At 36.0% G+C, this 25,296-nt stretch overlaps 1 protein-coding gene across 3 annotated transcripts in view; it reads left to right on the top strand.

Annotated features, from left to right (window-relative positions):
- The window catches only part of LOC134754226 (basic helix-loop-helix ARNT-like protein 1), an 82,202-nt gene that overhangs the window by 16,094 nt on the left and 40,812 nt on the right, over window positions 1–25,296 (top strand). For all 3 annotated transcript variants that reach the window (XR_010128881.1, XM_063690397.1, XM_063690396.1), the window contains exon 2: window positions 22,071–22,243. Coding sequence is in view for 2 of the 3 variants with exons in the window: in XM_063690397.1 (XP_063546467.1) it covers window positions 22,071–22,243 (173 nt within the window). In the remaining variant the exon portion in view is untranslated. The remainder of the gene's footprint in view (window positions 1–22,070; window positions 22,244–25,296) is intronic.

The following is a 25,296-nucleotide window of genomic DNA, read 5'->3' on the forward strand; positions in this document are numbered from 1 at the left end:
AGATATCGGCAGTTACCAACAGATACCGGCAGATATCTGCGAGTATCTCTAAGCACCACACACGCAACGATACTAAAATATATATCGCTCTCTGTCTAGCACCTTCATTGTGAGAGAGACGAAATATACTAAAATATAACTAATAATTGCGATAAGATATGGGCAGATACCAAAATAAATAATACAGCTTCGTGTGTGGGCTCTGGCAGATGCCGCATCTGTCGGTGTCTGCCGATATATTATCGCTCCGTCTGTGATGGGCTTTACAAGAGGAACAAAGATACCTTGAGTATCCAACCTACACTTGGATGGTAGCCTACATGCTACCTATATCCAGTTTTGTGAAAATGATAGATCGGATCCAATAGAACAGTTGCTGTAAATTTACCGCAAAATCTCGACAATACCTTGTTAAAAGCTTCTACACATTTGTCTATTCTATTCTATTTGTTTACTCACTTAATTGAATTGGCTCGAGTGCGGCATTACGAATTCTAGAAAGTTAGTCTTACTTTGTAACCTAGAAATGTGATAAAATATATCGACCCAGGCTAATCCCGGCATGACCGGCACGGCATCTAGCAACAGTATTGTTCTGCGTATCACGGCCCTACAATTGAAGGGGCAGTGGCATTTGGCAAAGTTATTCGCAATAAACTGATACTGGTAAGAAAGCGCGTCAATTAAAAAAAAATACCTTAAAAAAATGATTTAAAAATGGATTAAATAAAATATTAATCCTTTTATATGCGCTAACAACCGATGTTTGAAGGCGGTGCCAAGCCAAATCTTAAAAGTCAACACGCTGTCGAAACCTGAAATCCAAAAAACAAATTCGAAATTCCTTTTTCACTTCACCTATTCGGAAACTGGATTTTTCTTCCCTGCTAGGAGGGATCAAAGTGGCACTTTTCTGTTTAAGGACATTTTGTTGCCAGTATAAAATATTGATGCAAAGACATATGAAATTAGTATGCATATAATCAATTACAATTTCTTTATTATCGATTACGTGCTAACAATTTTTCTAACTTAAATAATATTTTGCTGTAATTGTAAACAATAAATGTAATAAGCGTATTTTAAATTAATTAATGGCATATTTAAATTAATTAATTAGCGTAATATTTACAAAGAAACGTAAAACAAAAGATTAGTTTAATAATTTAATTTTTATTTTGACATTGTAGGTCTCCTTAAACGCAGCCATACCTGTCTATGCAATTTAAAAAATTTATATTTAAAAAGTTTTGTACAAATATTTCACAAAGCATAATTATGCGGTTCTGTATTGTGTATAAATTTGTAAATACTTAGTTTAAATCAATAACTTTATAATAATAAATATAAGTGATATCAGTCTTCATAGTGTTCTTCCGAAGATTTGGTTCAAAGGGGTAAGAGCAAATTAATACCAGAAAAATCTACAAACATAATGTACTTGATTTTCATTGTATCATTTTAGGTGTTTGCTGCTGTCTTTGAAAAGATATTAGGTACATAATTATGAGCTGTAGGTACTTTTAATTTGTCAGTACAATCACGTCTGCAAATATCGATACGGACAAAGTGCAAGAAGTATGTACCTATACTAAGGTCGTGTATACATATTTTTGGCGCTTTGTCCGTATCGATTTTTGCTTAAAATAATAATGTTTTGAAACCTAATATATGTATGTAATTTCCTCAAAGGTGATATGAAAAGCAGTATGTGTCACATGACAGCAAAATTATTTACACCTTGGGCGTTAACACTTGAATCCCTCACTACGCTCAGGATTTTATGTGAGAATCCCTCGCTACGCTCAGGATTCTATTATAGAATCCTTCGCTTCGTCTAGGATTCAATTGTACGCCCTCGCCGTAAATATGTCATTTTGCTCCCTTGTGACATAATCTACTATATCTGCATCTCTATCGCTCTTGCATATTTGAGCGATTTACATATGTCACTTAAATTGATTTCGGGGAAAAAGTAAAAATCATGCATTTAAAGGGTACTTAAATAAATATAAAGAAACTGTTATTAAAATTAAATGTATGTCCTAGTTTGTTCTCGATATAATAAATGTGAAATATTCAAGACGAGCCACATAAAGCCAATATGGGGCATCTTCTATGAAAAGGTACCTTATTGTCGATGGCGCTTACACCGCACAGCCACCACCACATATTTTCCTGATACAAGTAACCCGCGTAATATTTAGTTTTGGATTTATACTCCATCTCTGTTGATGCTACGCCATAATTTCTTTTCATGCCTTGTCAATATAATTAGGTGCATTCAACTTGAAACAAAATTGCTGTAGAAGCAATAATGAAATTTATTGAAAACAAGGCTAAATCGGTTGCGAATTTGTGTGTTTATCACAGATTATTATTTGTTCCTGAGTTATGAATGTTTTCTATGTATTTAAGTTTTTATCTATACCCATCTATTACGTATATATAGGGTGGAACGTGGACGTGAACTCATTCTGTAATGAGGGATTTTTCTGCAAACGGGGAATTGTTTAGGCATCGTACTTTATTTTTCACTCTATAATCACGTTAATATTTGTATATTATCAAAAGCTGCTGAATGAAGAATTTCCACATCAGCTAATGACACTACTCACTCCTATTCATGGCCCTATAGAAGTCATTACACCTACTGAAGTTAAAACCGCTATAACTGCAATGAAAAATGGCAAAGCTACAGGCCCTGATGAATTACCTGCAGAATTATGGAAAAAAGCTGGTGCTTACGGTGTAAAATGGCTAACAAACCTATTTAACCTTATATTATCTAAAGGAACTATGCCTGATATGTGGAGACTGAGCAACATGATACCATTCTATAAGAATAAGGGAAATATAGCAGAGTGTGGAAATTACAGAGCGATCAAGCTGACGTCACATACCCTTAAGATCTGGGAAAGAGTAATGGTCAAAAGACTTTATAAACTCACAACCATCTCATCTAACCAGTGTGGCTTTACTGCGGGAGTAGGCACTACGGATGCGATACACACTCTACGGATACTAATGGACAAATACAAAGCCCTTAAAAAGGATCTGCACTTGGTCTTTATAGATCTTGAAAAAGCTTTTGACCGAATACCGCGTCGACTCATATGGCAAGCACTCAGGGCCCAACAAGTACCGGAACAGTACATAAGTATCGTACAAGACATGTACAACAATGTTACCACCCGAGTTATTTCACCTGCTGGCAAGAGTAACAGCTTCGAAGTGAAAGTCGGCGTTCACCAGGGATCTGCCCTCAGCCCCCTGCTCTTCAATATCCTCATGGATTACATCACCAAAGACCTGCAAAAACCGGCCCCATGGACACTGTTATATGCAGATGATGTAGTCCTAGTAGAGGAATCACTGCCGGAACTTCAAAGGAACCTCGAAGCATGGCGGGCGGCACTAGAAGACAAAGGACTAAGAGTGAGTCGGCAGAAAACTGAATACATGCATTGCAATTTCTCTAACAGCGACATATGCACGCAGTCACTACCCACAATCGATGGAAATCCTTTGAATAAGGTTGAGAAATTCAAGTACTTAGGGTCCGTTGTTAATACTAAAGCCGATAACGTAAGTGATATTGAAAGCAGAATAAAAACAGGATGGCTCAAGTGGAGATCTCTTACTGGAGTTCTCTGTGACGCAAGAATGCCAATTAAAACCAAGGGTACCGTGTACAAACGAGCAGTGAGACCAGCTTTACTTTACGGATCCGAATGTCGGGGAATGAGAAAGTGTGACGAACAGAAAGTACATGTCACTGAAATGAAAATGCTGCTGGTCTGGAGGTGTTACTCGATCAGACAAAATTCGGAATGAGTATATCCGAGGCACTTTTAAAGTTGCAGAGATACATCATAAGATGCAGGAGGGCCGATTACGCTGGTATGGCCATGTAATGCGCAGAGACGAACACCACATGACGAGACTAGTTATGGCTATAGACGAGGGCAAGAGAGGCAGAGGCTGCCCACCAACCAACTGGACTAGAACCATCTCCAAGGACATGACGGAGCTAGGCCTCACGCCAGCAATGACTCAAGATCGCAACAAGTGGCGATCAAGTATCAGGAGGGCCGACCCCAAATAGGGAATGCGCCAGGAGAATGATGAATCACGTTAATATTTGTAACCGTTTTTGAGATACAGTTTATCAAACATTGGTCCAAAAATAGGTCGCGAAGTGCGTAGTTTATGGTCAGTCAAAAAATTCAAAAGTTAAAAACATTGCATAATATATGACATTTATTACAGTTTTTGAGTTACAAACTGTTTAAAAGTTGAAGGGGCTATATCAAATGAAGGCATAGGTCCATTAAGCAGCCAAACAGATGATCATTACGTATTATTATAATGTTGGTACCACGACTATTTAGGTGTCTCAAATAGGTTGGCGTATTTTCAGCAGAAAAATAGACTTCTATTTTTATTTTAAAAAAACCGGCCAAATGCGAGTCGGACTCGCGCACGAAGGGTTCCGTACCATTACGCAAAAAATCACGTTTGTTGTATGGGAGCCCCACTTAAATATTTATATTATTCTGTTTTTTAGTATTTGTTGTTATAGCGGCAACAGAAATACATCATCTGTGAAAATTTCAACTGTCAAGCTATCACGGTTCATTAGATACAGCCTAGTGACAGACGGACAGACAGACAGACAGACAAACAGACAGACAGACAGACAGACAGACAGACAGACAGACAGCGGAGTCTTAGTAATGGGGTCCCGTTTTTACCCTTTGGGTACGGAACCCTAAAAAGGAGGCAAAGCTAATCATTTCAATTATTTTTACTATTTTCTAGAACATATTATTATACATCAGAACTGCTTCTGTACAATATCTCTATTATATTTATATTTCTTGCACCATTTTTGACAGAAGCACTATACATACATATATGACTCGGCCGGAAGGACTTGCTGGCTTCGGATTCAATTAAGGTGGTTCCCTGAGCCAGAAGGCGAAAAATCTCCTTATATGATCAATTGATCATGTTTTTCTAAGAGCCGTTGATATTCGTAGACGTGAAAAAAATATATGTAGTTCTTGTCTATAATTATCTTTAGTCCCCGAGTAACCTCTAACTCGGACTTTTAATCAAACTTTACTCGGTTATAAGTTATAAGTTAAACAAAAAAAGAAAAAAAAAAACAATCTTAACATAAATAGTAATTTCATAGCTTTCGAATTTCAATAATGTAAGGTAACGGTTTGAGAACAAATCAAATTATTTTATTAAATATTTTGATTTTGTGTTTTTTAAAGTAGTCACACTACTATATATAAATTAAAAATTGTAATAGATGTCATATATTAAAGAAAAAGTGACGAAGCCCTCCAGTGGTGAAGGCCGGATTCGAACCGGCGTCTTTAGCTATCGCGGCTAACGCCATGAACCCCTAGGCCACCCCGCCACGGCGGTGCCCGTCCGAATTTCTCGACTATATGCCATCTTAGTAAGACTAGGCGTCTTTGACCAGCTCTAAGGGCAAGCAGTGCGCGCTTGCACCTCCTAAACGAACTCTTTACAGATTTACGTTGTAGCAAGAGAGACTGGTGCTGCCATCTATGAACAAGTTTGAGAACAAATCAAATTATTTTATTAAATATTTTGATTTTGTGTTTTTTAAAGTAGTCACACTACTATATATAAATTAAAAATTGTAATAGATGTCATATATTAAAGAAAAAGTGACGAAGCCCTCCAGTGGTGAAGGCCGGATTTGATTTGTTCTCAAACTTGTTCATAGATGGCAGCACCAGTCTCTCTTGCTACAACGTAAATCTGTAAAGAGTTCGTTTAGGAGGTGCAAGCGCGCACTGCTTGCTTAGAGCTGGTCAAAGACGCCTAGTCTTACTAAGATGGCATATAGTCGAGAAATTCGGACGGGCACCGCCGTGGCGGGGTGGCCTAGGGGTTCATGGCGTTAGCCGCGATAGCTAAAGACGCCGGTTCGAATCCGGCCTTCACCACTGGAGGGCTTCGTCACTTTTTCTTTAATATATGACATCTATTACAATTTTTAATTTATATATAGTAGTGTGACTACTTTAAAAAACACAAAATCAAAATATTTAATAAAATAATTTGATTTGTTCTCAAACTTGTTCATAGATGGCAGCACCAGTCTCTCTTGCTACAACGTAAATCTGTAAAGAGTTCGTTTAGGAGGTGCAAGCGCGCACTGCTTGCCCTTAGAGCTGGTCAAAGACGCCTAGTCTTACTAAGATGGCATATAGTCGAGAAATTCGGACGGGCACCGCCGTGGCGGGGTGGCCTAGGGGTTCATGGCGTTAGCCGCGATAGCTAAAGACGCCGGTTCGAATCCGGCCTTCACCACTGGAGGGCTTCGTCACTTTTTCTTTAATATATGACATCTATTACAATTTGTAAGGTAACGGGTTACTAAAATAAATAAAAATCGACAAAATTCGATCAAAATTGACACTTTGCGCGCATGATCTTTCCCGTTCTTTCTTGCGAAATGTGACAGTGACATCGGCAAACCGATGGAACGGCCTTAAAACTAATCCTCAGGCAGCAAGTAGCTACTTCCGAGTCTCGAATTTAATGTACTATTTATTTATCTATCAAAAAACAGGAATAGATAAATACTCCGGAAATGCACGTATATTTCCGGTGGACAAAAACAGTTTGATGGAATTGCGTTGAATAAAACAGCAGCAAATGCAGGTGGTAAACAATCAGTTTGATTAATAAAACTGCCAAGCGCGAGACGGAGTCTCGCCGTTAATGTTCCGTAGAACATCTATTCACTCTGGATAAGAATAACGGTCGTATTTAAACTATTTATTTATCGCTTAGCTTACATACAATTATAAAAAAAAAACCGGCCAAGTGCGAGTCGGACTCGCGTTCCAAGGGTTCCGTACATTACACAATTTAAACAATGTATTTTTTATGTGAAATGTCTTTAAAAAACCCGTAGGGGTCGGATCAAAAACTAAGTAATTTAGTCCTACTCACGCTTGACTGCACATTTCTAATGGGTTTTCGGGTGATCTATAGGTAAAGATCTATTTTGTGTATTTTTTTTGAAATTTTTGACCCAGTAGTTTCGGAGATAAAGGGGGGGGGGGAATGGTAATTTTTTGCCTATTTTATTGAATAACTTCTAAACTATTTATCTTAAAATTAGAAAATATATATATTTGAGATTCTCACAATGAGCTCTTTCATTTGATATGCAAGACGATATAGTTTGACAAACTTAGTTTTTTAATTTTCTATTTTACCCCCCAAAAGTAGCCCCCCTGTTTTAAATTAATTTATTTACGTTACATGTCCATCTTTGGGTCACAAACTTACATATGTGTACCAAACTTCAACTTAATTGGTCCAGTAGTTTCGGAGAAAATAGGCTGTGACAGCCTGACAGACGGACAGACAGACAGTCAGACAGACAGCTAGACGCACGAGTGATCCTAAAAGGGTTCCGTTTTTTCCGTTTGAGGTACGGAACCCTAAAAAGTATATAATATTATATATTTATATATACATTTATATATATGTGACGTTTTCAACCAAAAGGTACCACATTGTCGCTTATCGATAAGGTTGATTTCTAATTGAAGCTATATGGAAATAGCGCCTTACTAACAAGGGACATTAAGTACAATTTTGGTTGAAAATGGCACATATATTGGTCAAGCAAATCTTGTCAGTAGATGAAGGCGCAAAATTCAAATTTTCTATGGGACAATATTTTTTAAATTTGCCGCTCTTTTCTACTGAAGGAAATGACTTGACAGAGTATACCTACATAATATTTTTTTTTTGTTTAAGCGATTAGCTTTGTTTTGGCTGCTGAAATGTCGGTGCAAGGTTCGCGCTTTTGCTGTCTCTACATAAGCAGATTGCGATCCTGTTCTATTTCAATTAATTTAATGTTACCTACACCTTTCTTTACCTTTGTAAACATCAGAATAAATTATCTCCTAGCTATACTTTACTTTCATTAAATATTTAAAAATAACAAGGCTTTTCTAAAATATAAGTTTAACTTAGAAGTCTAACAACCAATTTCCGTACAAACACTACTACTTTGTTGTTAATTTTTCTCCACTAAAAAACTAGGCAATTATTATTTTTACCGATTTTTTTGTATATTTACTTTAACCCATTAAATACGGAATGGTTTTAGGTCTTCAAATTGTACAATTTTCTGGTTTACCGTTCCCGAGGTCATTTGAAGTAATTTAGAGCTTAAACAAAATTGTATATTTTCATACAATAAGTACCATTTGGCACCGCTAACCGCTAATGAAGTATGAAGTCGTGAAAATGAAATTTTCAGTTCGAATATTTTACAAATTAGAACAAACTTTATGAAATCATTTTTTATTTTATTTCTGCAATGGCATTCAATTGTCTTGGATCCAAAGTCAAGGAATGTTTATAGTTTATGTAGGTAGGGGTTTTAAATAGCCCTTTTGGACACTATATGACGATAGTGTACCTACCTGGCACGTTTGCATAAATGTATATCGTGTTACAGGACATGCATGTGCACTCTTCATCGTATCCTTGGCAGCTTGGCGCTGGCCGCCTGACGTCTGAATACCCGTTCCCCAACCAATCACTCTCAGTTTGTTTACAACTCGCCTTCAACTTCCAGACCATCATTTCTATGCGTTTATAAATTACCTGCTTAGATCGATCAATTAACTTCAATTTTCTTATTATGAAACAATTGTTCCTACTCTTTTGAATCATAAGGGCCAATTAAGCCTCCAGGTATAAATTATAGTTAACAAGCGCATTTTGAGCTAATAACTAAGACATCTAACGCTGCGTCTTACGTAACGTAATAAGCGAACAACTCGCGAACGCGAAGTGAAGCGGTGCGGCTCGGCGCGGTGGGCCCACGGCGTTCGCGTTCGCAACGAGATCGCCCACTTAGGACAATTCTATAGGTATCAAAGGATTGATTAACCCCGCGCCGCATCGCTTCGCTTCGCGTTCACGTGTTGTTCGCCTACGTAGTACGCTGCGTAAGCGTTTTTGATCAATTCCAATGTTATTTATTGTCGCCAGATAAACTTAAAACTATGTACTAGTACCAGTTGCGTTGGACTGCAATATTGGCTCACATTCGTGTGCTCACCAGTGTCCCGGCCCCATTCTTGGTGCCCGTAATGGCCTTTACGAAGTAATGGCTTGTATTGTATTGTACCGTAGCACTTATCTTTATTTTAATCATTTGATGTAGCTTATATTTTTCGCTTTCTATTAATGAACAATTACGTCTAAATATTAGTCGAATATGCGCATACGGCATCCCAAATTTTACGAGGGATCAGGCGAAGATTCAGTGAGCATTAAATTAACATGCTTGTAAGACATCTTCTTCCATCATCGCTATGCGTGTAATTGATGACCAATTACCCATTAGACAGTTCGCGATGGCGGGTGAAACTGTTGAAATCGAACATTAGGTCAGAGTTACACTAACCGCGGTATAAAAGCCCGGAGAATAAAATCTTTATTAGCTCACCAAACGAAAACCAAAAATTGCCAATCGGGGGAAATAATTCGTGTATAATTAAGCGTATTTTGATTTTGGCATAGTTGTAGGGAATGGTGTATTACCTAGTCTAGCCATAAATTCTGTTACGAAGTTAATTGTCTAGACTATAATTTTAAAGTTATTTAATAAAGTTTTATATACCCTAATAAAGGAACTATTTAATACTAAATAAAAAATACTTAATAATTATTCCATGTTGCCAGCCCTCATCTTTTAGCAAGCGAAGAGGGCCTAATTTGAATTACGCACCATTTTTTTCGAAAATATGGTTTTGTGAGCAGACCCAGATAAAAGGGTCACTAAGTCCATTTTTTCCCAAGGTCCCTTTTTATAGTTTTTCGTAAATAACTCGTAAACGGTGGTCCATAGCAAAAAAACTCTTATACGTAAATAATCTGTATAAATGTCATTTTACGTTTAAATTACTTTACTTATCTTATACGGAGTTTTATATATATCTGGTATGTGTATCCGAATCGCAGCAACCTACATACTATAAATACATAGTACAAATGCGAACATTCACAAAATTTCTTTTTTATCTTTTAGCTTTTATTCTCAACAATCGAGTGAATGCGCTGTTCGTTCCGGCTATGAAAATAATAAATTGTAAATCTGAAATCCCCCCGATAGTATTGCCATATATACCGCCTGCAACGTGTTAACTCTTTAGGCCCACTTGCACAATTCAATAATCCGGGGTTAAGTGGTTAAACCTGGAGTTACCAATGGTTACCAGTACAATTGGACACTGGGTTGACGGTTTAACCGCTTAACCCCGGGTTAGTGGGATGGTGCAAGTGGCCCTTACTGAACACAGGCAGCATGTTTGCAAGCAAACACACTACATACGAGTATATACATACGTACATTTTATAGCCGCGGCCTTTCGACAGTGTAAAACTCGATAAGAGTTTCAATCTCTCTTTCTTAGGGCTTGAATATCCAATAATCCTTTTTCTATGGAGCTCTACGAGAATTAAATAATACCAGGCGTGTCTCATTCCGCGATTTCGTCGCTTCGCTACAAGTACCTGCGGCCGCCTCAATTTTGAGGTTTTGAGATAGACGCCTGCACTGCACGCGCTTGCGCCGCCTTGCGCGTAGTAGTCGCGTTTTGTTAGGGAGTGAATCTTCTGTACCTAGTACTATTATATGTATTCTGTGATAATACTTATACGTTTCAAATTTCGAGGTCTTACCTTCCATGGTTTAGATATTGCATTGTCTGTGAGTATCATAGAGATTGTAAGACGAAGGGCGACGGCGCCTATTGGAGAGACGGCGTGACCATTGAGATATTATTATTATAGAGAAGCCATACCAAACAATGAAATTGTCGCAATCGCAACCTGTACCACGAGAACAAAACGTCGTAAGCGCCGTAAAATTCATGGCGCTTACGTGTTTAGGTCGCGAGACTCACGCTCCGCTTCTATGGTTTGTTGTGAAAACAACATCAACTCATGAAAATACTGGTTCTGTGTGCCGCTTCTAATTTCTATTCTATACGTTAGTAATAATAGTTCAACTGCCGTGACAGGATAAAATGCTTGACTGCGTCTAGGCGCCGCGTGCGCAACGACGTCGGAAAGTAAATTGAATACCCCAAAAATATGACAAGAATACTTCATTATGCAGTCATCTGCTGCCGCAATCAAACAGAGTATGTAAATAAACAAAATTTGTATGTTTTACTTATCACGAATAAGTAAATTAAAAGTAACAGTGTACCAGGTTTTTTTTCTGATCCGATCCCGGGCACGCACACTCGCACAGCCGTCTCGCTCACGCTTACGCTCAGTGAGAGTGAGAGAAGAACGCAGCGCACACCTCTCACGACGTCACTTTCGTTAGGAGGCGTCTATTAATTACGTGAGGTGTTCGAGGGGGAGGGGGTCAACCCGAATATCAACGAATATCACGTGGAGGCCAGTTATACTTATACCGCAGCCACCCTTACCCGTATTTGACATCAAACACAAAATTATAAACACAATTCTCATATTAGTTATTGATCATTAACACGTTTTAGTATTGCTCCTATAACGATGAAACTATAAACATTAATTGATTGTAATAAATAACATCTACCTTAACCCTTTACCAAGCAACCCACATACGAGTAGTATATCGGTTACCATAATCCGGTTTTAGCTCCAAATTTCCTACAAAGCATTATATCGATCCCTGATAATATTATTTTATGATCTTCATTCACAACATGGTTCTAAATACAATAATGTTTCTTTGGCAGTAATTTCGATGGTTTATGATGGAAACCGAACATTTACTTAATTTCAGAGAAATGAAATCGGACAAATTTTTGATATTTTGTAGAGTAATGTAATCTGTAAGGTTATCTAATCTCATACTTTGCTAAACATTCATTCATTTTTGTACTTAATATGACCAGAATTAGGATGTGGGATGACACTATCCCATTGCCTTGTAAGAGTTTGACTATGTGGGAACTGTTCTGCCCATAGCCCGGTTAATTTAAGTTGTCGTATCGTGTAATAAAATGCTTATTGTGTTCAACCTATAACTAGGGAACAGGGATGTTGACAATTTTTTAGAACTGTTTTCATTTTATAGATTGAAGCGTTTTTGCGCGAAATTTAAACACTAAACTAATTAACGTCGATTTTTTATTACTAGTGTCTACATGTACGTAATTACTGCAAAAAAAAATTCATTAATTTTTAATAAAAAATCGACGTTAATTAGTTTAGTGTTTAAATTTCGCGCAAAAACGCTCCAAGTTGTCACGTGATCTGGATGACGTAACGAGATGATAAACAAACGATTGTCGGTGCCAGAGGACCACCGGGTTTGACAACATGTCTGTGCGTGTTTCTCACCCCGTGACGTCACGCGCTCGGATTTGCGTTTGCAGTCGTGATGCTGGGCATTATTTTATATACTTTTAATTATTTTAAATTAATTTATTACGCATATTTACACTTACAAGATATGATTTTCAGCATTCTAATATTCCCTGCTATGGTAAAAACATAGTGTTATATATTCGAGATTCATGTCAACATTCCTATTTGCATAGACTTAAAAGTTCCCTTTAAAGACTTGTCCTCTTAGGAGATTTAGTTAAAAACTGACTAGGTAAATGATATACTAGGTGGGTGGCATATCACCCTTTGCCTGGTAAAGAATACAATTACACTAAATTGAATATGGCAGTTCATTACTCAGACAGGCATTGGGATAACCGTATCCCACGTTTCTTTCTGGTTTACAGGAAGATATCCGACTTTTGTAAATACATTTTGTACAAGACGTTTACGGTTGCAAATAGTGTTGTGCCGGCAGTAAAATATAGTTGCCAGTAATTTCCCATTTGGGAAATTTACCAGTAATAAATTACCATTTTTAGGGTTCCGTACCCAAAGGGTAAAAACGGGACCCTATTACTAAGACTCCGCTGTCCGTCTGTCCGTCTGTCTGTCTTCCACCAGGCTATATCTCATTCACCAAGGACCATTGTGAGTTCGCTACCTAATTAACCTAATTTTTAAATTTTAGTTTTATTTTCTCCTAAAATCTGTAATTATTTAAAATGTAATTAGTTTTGAGTGTGAGCAGGCAAGGAGGCAAATATACTGGTAATATTGAGAAATTTACCGTTAAATTTGGAAAATTTCCTAGTAATTTTGCTAAATTTGTTAAATAGTAAACATAATATGTTAATTTATTTAATTTCGTATGCATGTGTAATATTTTAATGAAAAAAGAAACATATGTATTATGTAGTGTATAATAGAAAAGATATAGTTCACCATAATGTACAGATTTTTGGTAATGTTACTGGTAACTTTACTGGGAATTTACTCGCCTTAGAAAATTTACTGGTAACGGCACATCACTAGTTGCAAACCGATATAAAGTCTTACTTAATACAACACGCTTGTTTTTCGGGGCCTGGTAAAGGGTAACCATAGTTTCAGTCCAGTTTGTTCCACATTCTATAATGGAGGCATGAATTTAGATAATTTCCCTACAACCAATAATGGAATATTAAATGTACTACAAAGTCGCAGAAAACCAATTTTTTTCATGTGACTTGGCGATCGGCGATTGTAAACGGCGATAGCGAGTAGCGTGCTATATTTAATCTTGGCAGTGATGGCAATGAGATGCAATCCGCGTAAACGCAGACCGGGCGGCGTATGCACTCTTTTCATTACAAAAACTCACTTAAGCCAGGAGTGGGTCAGGAGACCTATTCGAACTTTAAAAATGAGAATTAATAACTACATAAATATATAATGTAATCTTAACGACGTATAGTCTAAACTCGCTTGCGCTTATTGGTGCGCGATGCACTGTAAGTGATAAGATGTACTTTTGAGTCGTGTCACGTTCGTATCATATAATCATATCAATAACAAATTAAGTTCTAATTTTAAATAGGATCCCGATTCAGATTTATTAACTTGTTATTGTTTTGTACTGGTTTTGATACGAACTTGACGTTCGTCTAAAGGAGCCCGCTGACTATCAGTCCGCCGGACGATATCGGTCTGTCAGTTAGAACAAAAATTAAACAGTTCCAAACAAATGAGAGGCCAATATCGTCCGGCGGAGTGAGTGGGCCCCTTTAGTGATTGGCGTGCATCTCACGCAGGACTTTCACTTCGTTTTGCGTGCAACAATCAGTGACCGATTAACAAGTACGTATCAAAACAAGATCAAAACCGTAACAAGTTGTTACATCTGAATCGGGTTCTAGAACTAAACAAAAGAGGACTTCCAATCATCAGCGTTTCAGTTGCATACCTAATTATTGGATGCATACGTATCTGAAATATGAATACTATTAAATATAATATAAGTAGGTATCCGTTGTACCTTGCCCTCAATTTCGCGTTGCTGATTGTGTGCAATAGAAGTCGTAAAAGTGAACCTGTAGGTAGGTACTACAATCGTCTTCAAAAATATAATGTGATGCTGTAATTGCAGTAACACTACAATCTAACGAAATGAAATCCTAAATTCTAGTTTCTCTCACGTATTCCAGTTATACACGACCTCACTCAACATACAACTGATTTATTTCATATATGCGATATTATTTCAAACAATAGACCCCACAATGGTTTGATTATGCACCATAATTTATAGAAAGTGGATTTCAAATACAGGTGACGTCAACAACGCACCTGCTGACAACAAAGTGAGTTGAATTTATATATACGCCGGGTGTGAATCTACTGAATACTATTATATTATAAAAATATCATAGCGGATAACTTTGAATAATCGCGTAATATTAAACAGCCTCTTGACCGAAATTTTAACTGACGAAATATGTACTAATAACCATGAGTACACCAAATCCCAAACCATGCGATTACGAGTAGAGTTATTTGGGTTATTTCCAGCTGTTACCTCCATGTTGTTACCCCTGGTAACAGTTGAGAAGGTGTAGTTTATTAGTTACCCTCAATAGGTACACTTTGGTGATCCCGCTTAGCGCTTCTTACAATAATTCTCGGAGCAGGCAATAGTTTCTACATAAATCACTGCCATAATTTATTAGTCCTATGACAAATTTTATTCTATTTTCAAAGTAAATTTTCGTCAATATGGAATACCTAATTGGAAATTTTTATATCATATGAATTATATGCTTGTTCAGAACGTTTTTTTATCTTACTTATCTATTAATCTAATAACACAATAAGAACGCTTGTAGAACAAAACTAAGCTTTTGTACAGGACAAGACCGACATTATGCATTTTCTTATAATTTACCCAGACCAGACCATTAACCGGACTACTATTAATAGGTTTATTCGGGCCCTTAAAAGCCGGTAGTCAACGTAGGTCAATGTTAATGCATGTCTATTTCGATCCGTTCCGATAACACGGTCGGCGGAGGCGCCGGGTACCTAACTACCTACTAATTTAGCTGCACTCACTTGTAAGTCGAGTTGTACCTATAAATATGTACAGTGGTATCCAGTTTACAATTCTCAGAATAGTATTTACAAAAATTCCTTCGAGGCAATTGTAAATATGATGAGACCTGACTTAGTTTCTTTTTCTGTCAACAACATGAAATAGAAATTAGCTACCTACTCTTAACTGTTATTACAGAATCTGAAAAACTTGAAAATAAGTGCCTGATATCGCTAGCAATTATTTTAATTAAAGAAACAGCTGATCTAGTTAAAAGTTACTAATTATATTGGAAGCTAATTAACGTAAATAAATTCGAAACTGGGGATAAAATAATTACATCAACGGATAACAGCATGGTAACGGCAATATACATATAAAAAAATCGTGAAAGCGAACCTGATCTGTCTAGCCGTTTTGAGTTTTTGCATATAGTCTATTTTGACGGAAGGGTAACTACCAAACCCTATACTGAGCATGGCCCGACATGCTCTTGGCCGGTTTTTTGTTTCATCAGCAGGTCGCGACGCTTGCTTATTCTAAACTAAAAATTTGATTTATGATAAACAATTTTACGAAAAACGACGTTTTCTTAAATCGTCTATTTTTTATGTTTTTTATCTCTTTGTTAACTTTAAGTAACTTTGTTAAAGTATTAATCGTAGAGTAAAAATAAACATAACCAAATTTGTAGGAAATTTTATGTTATAACTTTTGTCCGAAGTAATTATAATGCTATTCGTTTCGTTTCTATTTGATATATGAGCAAAAATATGAAAATAGGTAAAATCTCGAGTCTATAAATCCGCAAGCCGTCGCGATTTAACTATACTCACGTTTGCAATATTTAAAATACGCCCCATGTTGCACAATGTACTAATTTCACATCACCTATTCGGAATTGAGCTTTTTCTTCCCTGCTAGGAGGGATCAGTGGCACTTTTCTGTTCAAGGACATTTTATTGCCAGTAAAAAATATTAACACTAAGAAATATGAAACCAGTATACACATAATCGATTAAAATTTCTTTATATAGGCGGCAAATTTAAAAATTCGCTAAGGGATATCGTCCCATAGAAAATTAAAATTTCGCGCCTTTTTCTACAAAATTTGCGTGGCCAAATATAATCATAATCATTTATTTCGTAAATGCACACAAAGCATTACACATGATATTTTGTCATAATTGTGAAAAATAAATGTAATTAGCGCATTTTAAATTTATTTATGGCGTAGGTAGTTAAATTAAGTAAATTTCTTTTGTAAGTTATTATATTTCTTACAAAAAAACGTAACAACATTATTTTAATAATTTAATTGTCTATGCAATTTAAAAAGTTAATAACGTATGCGGAGTGAAATCTGGACAAAATTCAAGGTCGTATTAAATAAAAACAACATGGTTATTTTTTATAATCTCATGACCTCTGTATGATTTTGTGACTCAGCTCAGCGGGCCGTCATTTTCTTCAATCAATCTCTCCCAGGAAACAATGCAATGCAATGTTTCCCTGAACCAGACTTTCTAGCGGTAGTTTTTTTAAATAAAAAGGATGTAATAATATTATAAACATACCTTCACCTCTAACCCGCTTCCACAAAATGTTCCACTATCTTCGCTTTCGGTCATAGGGAAATAGTACTGGACGATTACATACAGTTTCGCGATGGTGCTCTTTTAGATTGACCACAATTTAAAGAGAAAGAATCCAATGCCCATGAAACTTACCGGATTAATTGACAGATATATAGTCTTTAAATTTTCAGATGGATATAATTTCAGTTTAATTTTTTGTTTACTTTTTTCATGTTCAAAACTTAGTCCAGATTTCACTCCGCAAAAAGTTTTGTACAAATGTTTCACAAAAGCATATGCGGTTCTTTATTGTGTATACATTTGTAAATACTTAGGTTTAATCAAAACCTTTACATTATAATAATGAGTATAAGTGATATCAGTTTTCATTATAGTGTACCTGCTTCCGAAGCTTTTGGTTCAAAGGGTAAGAGCTAATTTGTTACCAGAAAAAAAAAAAATATGGGTAATACACTTGATTTTCATTTTATCACTTTAGGTGTTTGCTGCTGTCTTCCACGGGCCACGGGCCACGTTACATATTAGCTGTACTTTTAATTTATTATTAATCGAATTTAAACTGTTGTGAGACATACTAACATTAAATAATATTACGGTTTAGACTCACTTATTTTAGTTACTCGCGCGACATGTTTCGGAGAGCCTAGGTCTCCTTTCTCAAGGACTAATAGTGCGAGCAGCACCGAAACATGTCGCGCGAGTGACAAAAATAAGTGAGTCTAAATCGTAAAATTATTTAATTTATTAGTAGGTAACTAATGTAGTAATGCTTAAATAATGTTATGAAACCTAATATAATTATGTAATTTCCTCATAGGTGATGTGAAAAGCAGTATGTGTCACATGGTAGCAAAATTATTCCCACCTTGGGCGTTAACACTTGAATCCCTCACTAATACGCTCAGATTTATATGTTAGAATCCCTCGCTACGTTCAGGATTCACTTATAGAATCCTTAGCTTCATTCAGGATTGAATGTACTCCCACGCCGTAAATATATCATTTTGCTCCCTTGCTACCCAAGCTTGCTACACAATCTACTATTACAAATGTAATTCGATTCTAAAATGAGATCTGATTTGGATTATGTGTTCATATATTCATCAATCTGATCAATAACATGTTGCCAAGCAAACATGAGTTTGTCTGCTGCATTTTGTTTGAATAATAATTTAGTTTTTGTGTCTATTTTCTTATCCCCATAAAAAGTGTGTCAATGTGATGCGCGATAAATGTTTATTTTTTCGGTCTTTTTAGTTCTAACCCTTTGCCCCAAACCCAAACCGTTTTTTTGCTCCCTTTGAACCAAAATATACTTAACACATGACAAAAAACCGGCGAAGCGTGAGTCAGCCAGTTAACAAATTATACACCTAAACCTTCCTCAAGAATCACAAATATATTATGTGCCACGGTACATAAATATTAGCTGTACTTTTAATTTGTTAGTAGGTAGCTACTGTAAAGGGGATACGCCTGATGGGAGGATGTGGAATGGAAAGACGGTATTTCAGCACTGCTGTTACGGATAATATCTTCTTATTCTTTCATCGAATTTTCGGATTCGCATTTTCCGGTAGGTCCTCTGTAAGCAAACCGCCTTGATGATTCAATGTCATATTTTATTATCTCTGAAAACTTGTGAAAAACCTGTTAAAGGTACAGTATGTATAAGTTTACTCTATGGTTTACTAAACTTATGGTCCTGAACTCTGGTGGCAGTACATTGCAGTAATATCCCCTATTGAAGTTACGCTGTCAATCAATTTTCAGAAGGGAACGAACGGGATAAGATGTAGTATATGTTTAGGTTTTGTGTAACCCGTGCGAAGCCGGAGCGGGCCGCTAGTATAATTATATTATAATAATGTTACATACAATCTCGATACTGCTTATAGATATGTACATTGCGTTAGTCATGTGAATGGAGTTAATTCACTTGGGGTTTCTGTTATTATAAAAGTTCTAGTTATGGGCAGAAATAACAAGTAATCTAACTTTAAAAATGCCTTCGTAATAACTTTATGCAATGTGTTGTTATAGTAGATTAATAAAAGTGGAGTTACATCAACTTAGGGGGCGTTCAAATATTACGTAACGCAATTTGGGGGGGTTGGAGCAAGGCGTTACGTAACAATGTACAGCGATACATGTAATGTAGACTGTACATGTATTGTAGAGTGTACATGTATTGTAGATATATATATATATATATATATATATATGCCCTAAAAAAGATATGCCCTACACCCTAATTTTATTTGGTTTGTATTTTGAACATTTTTTTTAGTGGCAAAGACACCGGTGGTATTCTAAGTCTAATCCAAAATGAAGTTCCATTTTGGATACATCAATATTTGATTTTCATCTGATAAGGCCTCTACGTGTTTACACGTTGTTTTGTGTTTAATAGTAATTGAAATGAATTGTTACTTGTTTTTTACTGGAATGTCTTTTAACCAATAATGAAGTAGGTACCTAACTCAATTGGAATTTGAGAATAAGCCACTACCATTTAAAGATTGGCAACATGGCAGTTGGCTCACACAACAAATAACGCTACTGCCTGATACAGTCTAAAATGCTACTAACAAGGTATTCAGTAGTTACTTTTAGTTTTATTCGTGATAAATCGAGTGCAGAACATTGTAGTTATTATTAAACAGGATGTTTAATTGCAGAGAGGTGCATGAACTGCACAAAAGGAACGTCAAAAATAGATTCCAAGCGTTGTTTCAATGCCATAATTGTTTTTCATAACATAATATGAAAACTTACCTACGGCTTAGGTAATGTACGGTTTAGTACTGTATGTTGGTGTGCTTAGGACGAGCCATAGTAGCTACTTACCGTTTTATTTTAAACTAACCTACGGCTCTACAAGCACACAAATGAGGTTTAGTACTGTTTGTTGGTGTGCTTAGGACGAGCTATAGTACTTACACCGTGTTGTTTTGAACTAAGTTATTGAATGCCTCTTTAATAGTTAGGCCAGGAAAGAAAAGTTATAGAGGGAAATGCTTGGAACACAATTTTTGACTTCGTAGCTTTGTTTGGACTAGTTAGGGGGTGAACATATCAAGTCCCCGGCCGTAACCATGGTGCTGGCGAGGAGAGGGGGGTTTGAAGGTTCCATTTTTCGGTTTTTCGATTATATCTCGGAAACTATGCGAATGGGCGACATGGCCACTAATACAAAATGAAGTGATTTAATTTTTTACAAAATTTATTAAGTAAGTTTTTCGATATCTTCTATAATTTTTGAGATATCCGCTCTTAAAGGTTTATTATGGCTCGCATTTTTATCTTGATTACCTACATCAGTGAAGCTGCTAGGCCGGGTTCGGTATCGTTTTCGTATAAATTGGGGGTGCTGAATTCATTTATGGTATCAACATTGACACCATTCCTAAGTAAAAACAAAATAAAAAAATAAAAATAAAAATTTAAACTCCTCTTCACGCTTAAACTGCTGAACCGATTTCGTTGAAATTTGGTATAGAGATGGTTTGAGTCCCGGGACAGTACATAGGATAGTTTTTATAACCAAAATCATCTTTTGAGGACGTGAAAAGTGGGGTGGAAGTTTGTATGGGGAATCAATAACCGCTGAACCGATTTAAATAATATTTGGGATGGTCTTCATGTTTGATTCAGTTGAAAATGATACCAAACATGACTTCAAACCTAAATTTAAACAGTATTAACCTCAGGAATTCAACTTCAGCGAAGAAGCTGAATTCATCTCACACTAAATTTTACACATTCAAAGTATGATTTTTGAGATAAAAACTATCTTATGTCCTGTCTCGGCAAATTTCAACTAAATCGGTTCAGCGGTTTAAGCGTATAGAGGAGTTAAAAAAAAGTTATTTGTTTAAAGTTTATATGTTTTTACTTCGGAATGGTGTCAAAGTCATACCATAAATGAATTTGGCACTCCCGATTTATACGAAAACGATACCAAACATGGCCTAGTAGCTTCATTGATGTAGATATCAAAATAAAATTGAGAGCCCCAAATAAACCTTCAAGAGCGGATATCTCAAAAACTATACAAGGTATCGAAAAACTTGACTTAATAAAACTTGTAACAAATTAAATCACTTTTCATTTTGTAAGTGGCCAATGTAGGCATGTCGCTCAGATGCATACTTTCCAAGATATAATCGAAAAACCGAAAAATGGAACCTTCTAACCCCTCTCTCCCTCGCGGCACCAGGGCTACGACCGGGGACTTTTGATATGTTTACCACTTAACTATCCCAAACAAATTTACGGAGTCAAAAATTGCGTTCCTAGCATTTCCCTCTATACCTTCTTATTGCTTGGCCTAAGTTGTCTACTTTCATAAAATAAAATAAACCATCAGCGGGCATAATACTTTATGTCATAAGTGTGCACCTTTCTATGTTATATCTGTTTATGATTTACATATTTGAAACAAAATTACAGATTTATTTATTGTTTGTGACATATATGGTAGTAAAATTTTTAATATTCGTGTAGGATTAGTGTTACATTAAACAATCCTTTTTAATTTATTTAATTCATAGCATTTGCTAATTTTACACACCAGCACGGCTAGTACATTTATCAAATGATATGTCGCGAATCCGAGCAAAATGGCTAACATATTATACCTATACTAGATAGAGTATTTCTTAGCGTCACAACAAAAGCATTATATTGAGCTTAAAGTGGGAATAAGTATGTCGATTTGTGTACGATTATCCAATATTTATTTATTATTTATTTATTTAGGTATATTGCACTGATTGATATCTATTTAAATTATGTAAATGTACGAGTAGTCATTACTTCATAAGGTAGGTATGTATATAGGTTACGTTAACGATAACGTAACGTTAAGCATATTGTCTACTATATAAGAGCTACCTAAGACCAAAAAATGAACTTTAAAAACTAGAAATGTAAGATACAAAATTTGTACTGAGATGTTGTTTTTTTAACAGGGAAAACCCGCGGGAGATCCGCAACAGGGCCGAGAAGCAGCGCCGTGACAAACTCAATCAGAGCATCTACGAGCTCGCCTCGATGGTGCCGCCCGTAGTGGCCTCTAGCCGCAAGATCGACAAGACCGGGGTGCTGCGCCTCACTGCGCACTTCTTGAGATCTCATCAGTACGGTACGGACTAACCCTCTTTTTCACTAGTGGCTCTGTGAGCTGTAGACCTCGCGTTTAGCTGAGAAAATGTAATAGTGAAAAATACTAATAGTTCGTTGAGTCATTATCACAGTGAACTCACGTAGACGCTATTGGAGCTTGTCTTTTATGCTAATTTCCGTATTTTGCAAAAGAAACAAAAACTGGCTCGACAAAAAAATAGTTATTTACGATACAAGTGCGGAAAAGAGGAAATTCGAAACGAGTGGCGATAAATTAAAACACGACCGCAGGAAGTGTTTTAAATCGACACGAGTTGCGGATTACCTTTTCGCATGTGTATCGTACAACGTTTTACAGTACATATGGCCTTTTAAACTTTCGACATATGCACGTAAAAGTGCTCATTCCCGCACTAGTGCGAAAAAGTAGCACCATATGTACTGTAAAATCTATTTAATCACAGAACCAAAATTTCACGAGAATCATGCAGTACGGTAAGGACAACTCAGAAAAAGTACGTATAGGTACTTCGTGTAGTACATACTGCGGTAGTGTGTCTATCTATACGACACCACCCCGAGCTTTTTGCTATTCCTCACACAGTATACATTCTGTACCCCTAGTCCTGTCCTTTACAAAACACGAAAATAGTTTGGAAAGCAAGATGCCTTCTATAATTTTTGTTTTTCATACAGACTGACACTCTCATAAAACATAATATATTTACCTACACACAAGCTTATTAACTAGTATAAGTAAACGTTTCCAAGCAAACCTGCAGATGAGCACTTAAAAAACATAAAAAAGCTCTGAAACTCCTAGTATACAACACCGGTAAAGACCGTTTTATTTTGCACATCACTCCCATTGCTTTGTACTCCTGACGTGCTTCAATGCTCGAACAATCTACCTGAATGGCTGAAAAATGTACCCTGAATATCATGGCAAGTTTTCTAAAAATTCGATGCCGCTCATCTTTATGATATGCTTATTATTTAGTTTATTACTTACTGCTTTCCTAGATCCTACCGGTACTCTTTTTCAGTAACTATAGTTCATTTAGTTGTAATTACTGATAGGTAAATAGTACATTACTAGTATTACTACAGAGGCTGGGAAGTAAGCCCTTTCCACGCCGATGTATGGATAGTGCTTTTCTCAAACATATATGCAATGAAATAAATAAAGAAATCTCCACGAAATTAAAGTTTTATTTCTAAAGAAACTAAAAGTAAACGAGGCACAAAATATAACTACCACCTATACGTATCTTTATCAAACGTGTCGTATATTTTACACATGTAGTTTATCAATTTATTACACAAATTTTCAAGATATATTTACCTATATGTATCTTTGATTTTTTCGCCTTGCATCCGTCTGACTGTAGTTTTAGCCACATAACTAAGATTACATAGGTTTTTATGTTGATATTATGCTTCACATACATCGTTGCCTTAAACATGAAATATAATTAACAGGTATTCATTTAATATTGTCGTCGAAACTCATATTAAATAACACAATCAACAACGCATAATAAATCCAATAAAATAGAATTACAGAATGAAAATTTTTCAACTTTAACTCCAAAGCGATTAAAAAAAATACCTACTCGTGTTTGAGTAGACATTTTTACCGCTAATATTTAAATGAAATATTTTTAATCTGTATTTGTAATTATAGTTTGTCAAAGGACTGTCTTATTTCAAACATAGACTAGTACTAGCACCCGAAAGAAAAGGATGAGTATCGTTTTTTTTTGTACTTATTTACTGCCAATTTGGTTTGACCAACTATAAATTTGCAATTCAATATTATTGGAATTTGTTAATAATGTTTTTATATTTTTTTTGGAAATTCTATACAAATAAAACTGCAACATATATCAAAAATCGTTTATTGTTTTTTTTTATAGTCGTATTGGCAGAATGTCATTCGGAACCAAAAAGCAAATATTGGTTACAGTTTTTTTTTATGGCTGAATGCCATATATGATGCTGTGTCACAAATATATGTGAAATGGAATCTAAAAAAAAAGCCACTTCCCGGCCTAGGCCTGCAACTTTGTATGAAATTTCATTACAGACCTCTCGTCTAGCCGCGCCTGAGACGTGATACTTCCCAGCCTAATATAAAGAACGTAATATCAATATTACATAGCATGTTTGAGAAAAATATTTTACTTATGTAGGTGGTATTTCTGTGAAGTGACAAATAACTAACTAAAAACCCTACTAATTGTAGTTCACATTTGGGTCGAATGTAATGACCATAAATTCCGTATGCACTTTAGGGTGGATCACGTGACGTGCCAAGGAAAAGTTCAATTATATAAACAAAACATTCTGAAATCGCTCATTTCACCGAATTTACATTTCTTTAGACAGTAATTAATACCACCTTTTTCTACAATGATATTGATTAGGTTCATAATTCAATATTCAGGTCAATGTTATTGTCTGTACAGGCGTGCTAAAGAGGTTTTGAGTGCTAAATGTCAGCTCAATTGGTGGACCAACTTGAGAATTTTATTACAGGGCACCTAATTACCTACCGGAACCGGTGAATCTAAATCACTACATATTAGTATAAAACAAAGTCGCTTTCCGCTGTCTCTCCGTCCGTCTGTCCCTATGTATGGTTAGATCTTTAAAACTACGCAACGGATTTTGATGCTTTTTTTTAATAACTAGATAGTGCTTCAAGAGGAAGGTTTATATGTATAATTTTTAAAGGTTTTGTGTAAATTAGTCGAAGCCGGGGCGGGTCGCTAGTATAGTAAATACAAATGGGAAACTACACGCTTTACGGATTCGAGTCAATCGTTAAGAGACTGTCAATACCTAGAACGCGCACACTGCCTATAATTTGTATCGGAGTAAATGAGATAGCACTGTCGCATGTCTGTAGCAGAGAACAAATAGAACTTATTAACAATTACATACAGGGTGACCTTAGCCATTGGACAAACCCTGAAATCCCACGTAGGGTTACTTCTCAGGAATGCTCTAACGTTAATATTTTTTTTAATTAGAACAAAAGATAAAAAAATAAATTTTCAAACAAAA

The sequence above is a fragment of the Cydia strobilella genome, chromosome Z (assembly GCF_947568885.1).
Source record: "Cydia strobilella chromosome Z, ilCydStro3.1, whole genome shotgun sequence".
NCBI classification, from domain to species: Eukaryota; Metazoa; Arthropoda; class Insecta; order Lepidoptera; family Tortricidae; genus Cydia; species Cydia strobilella.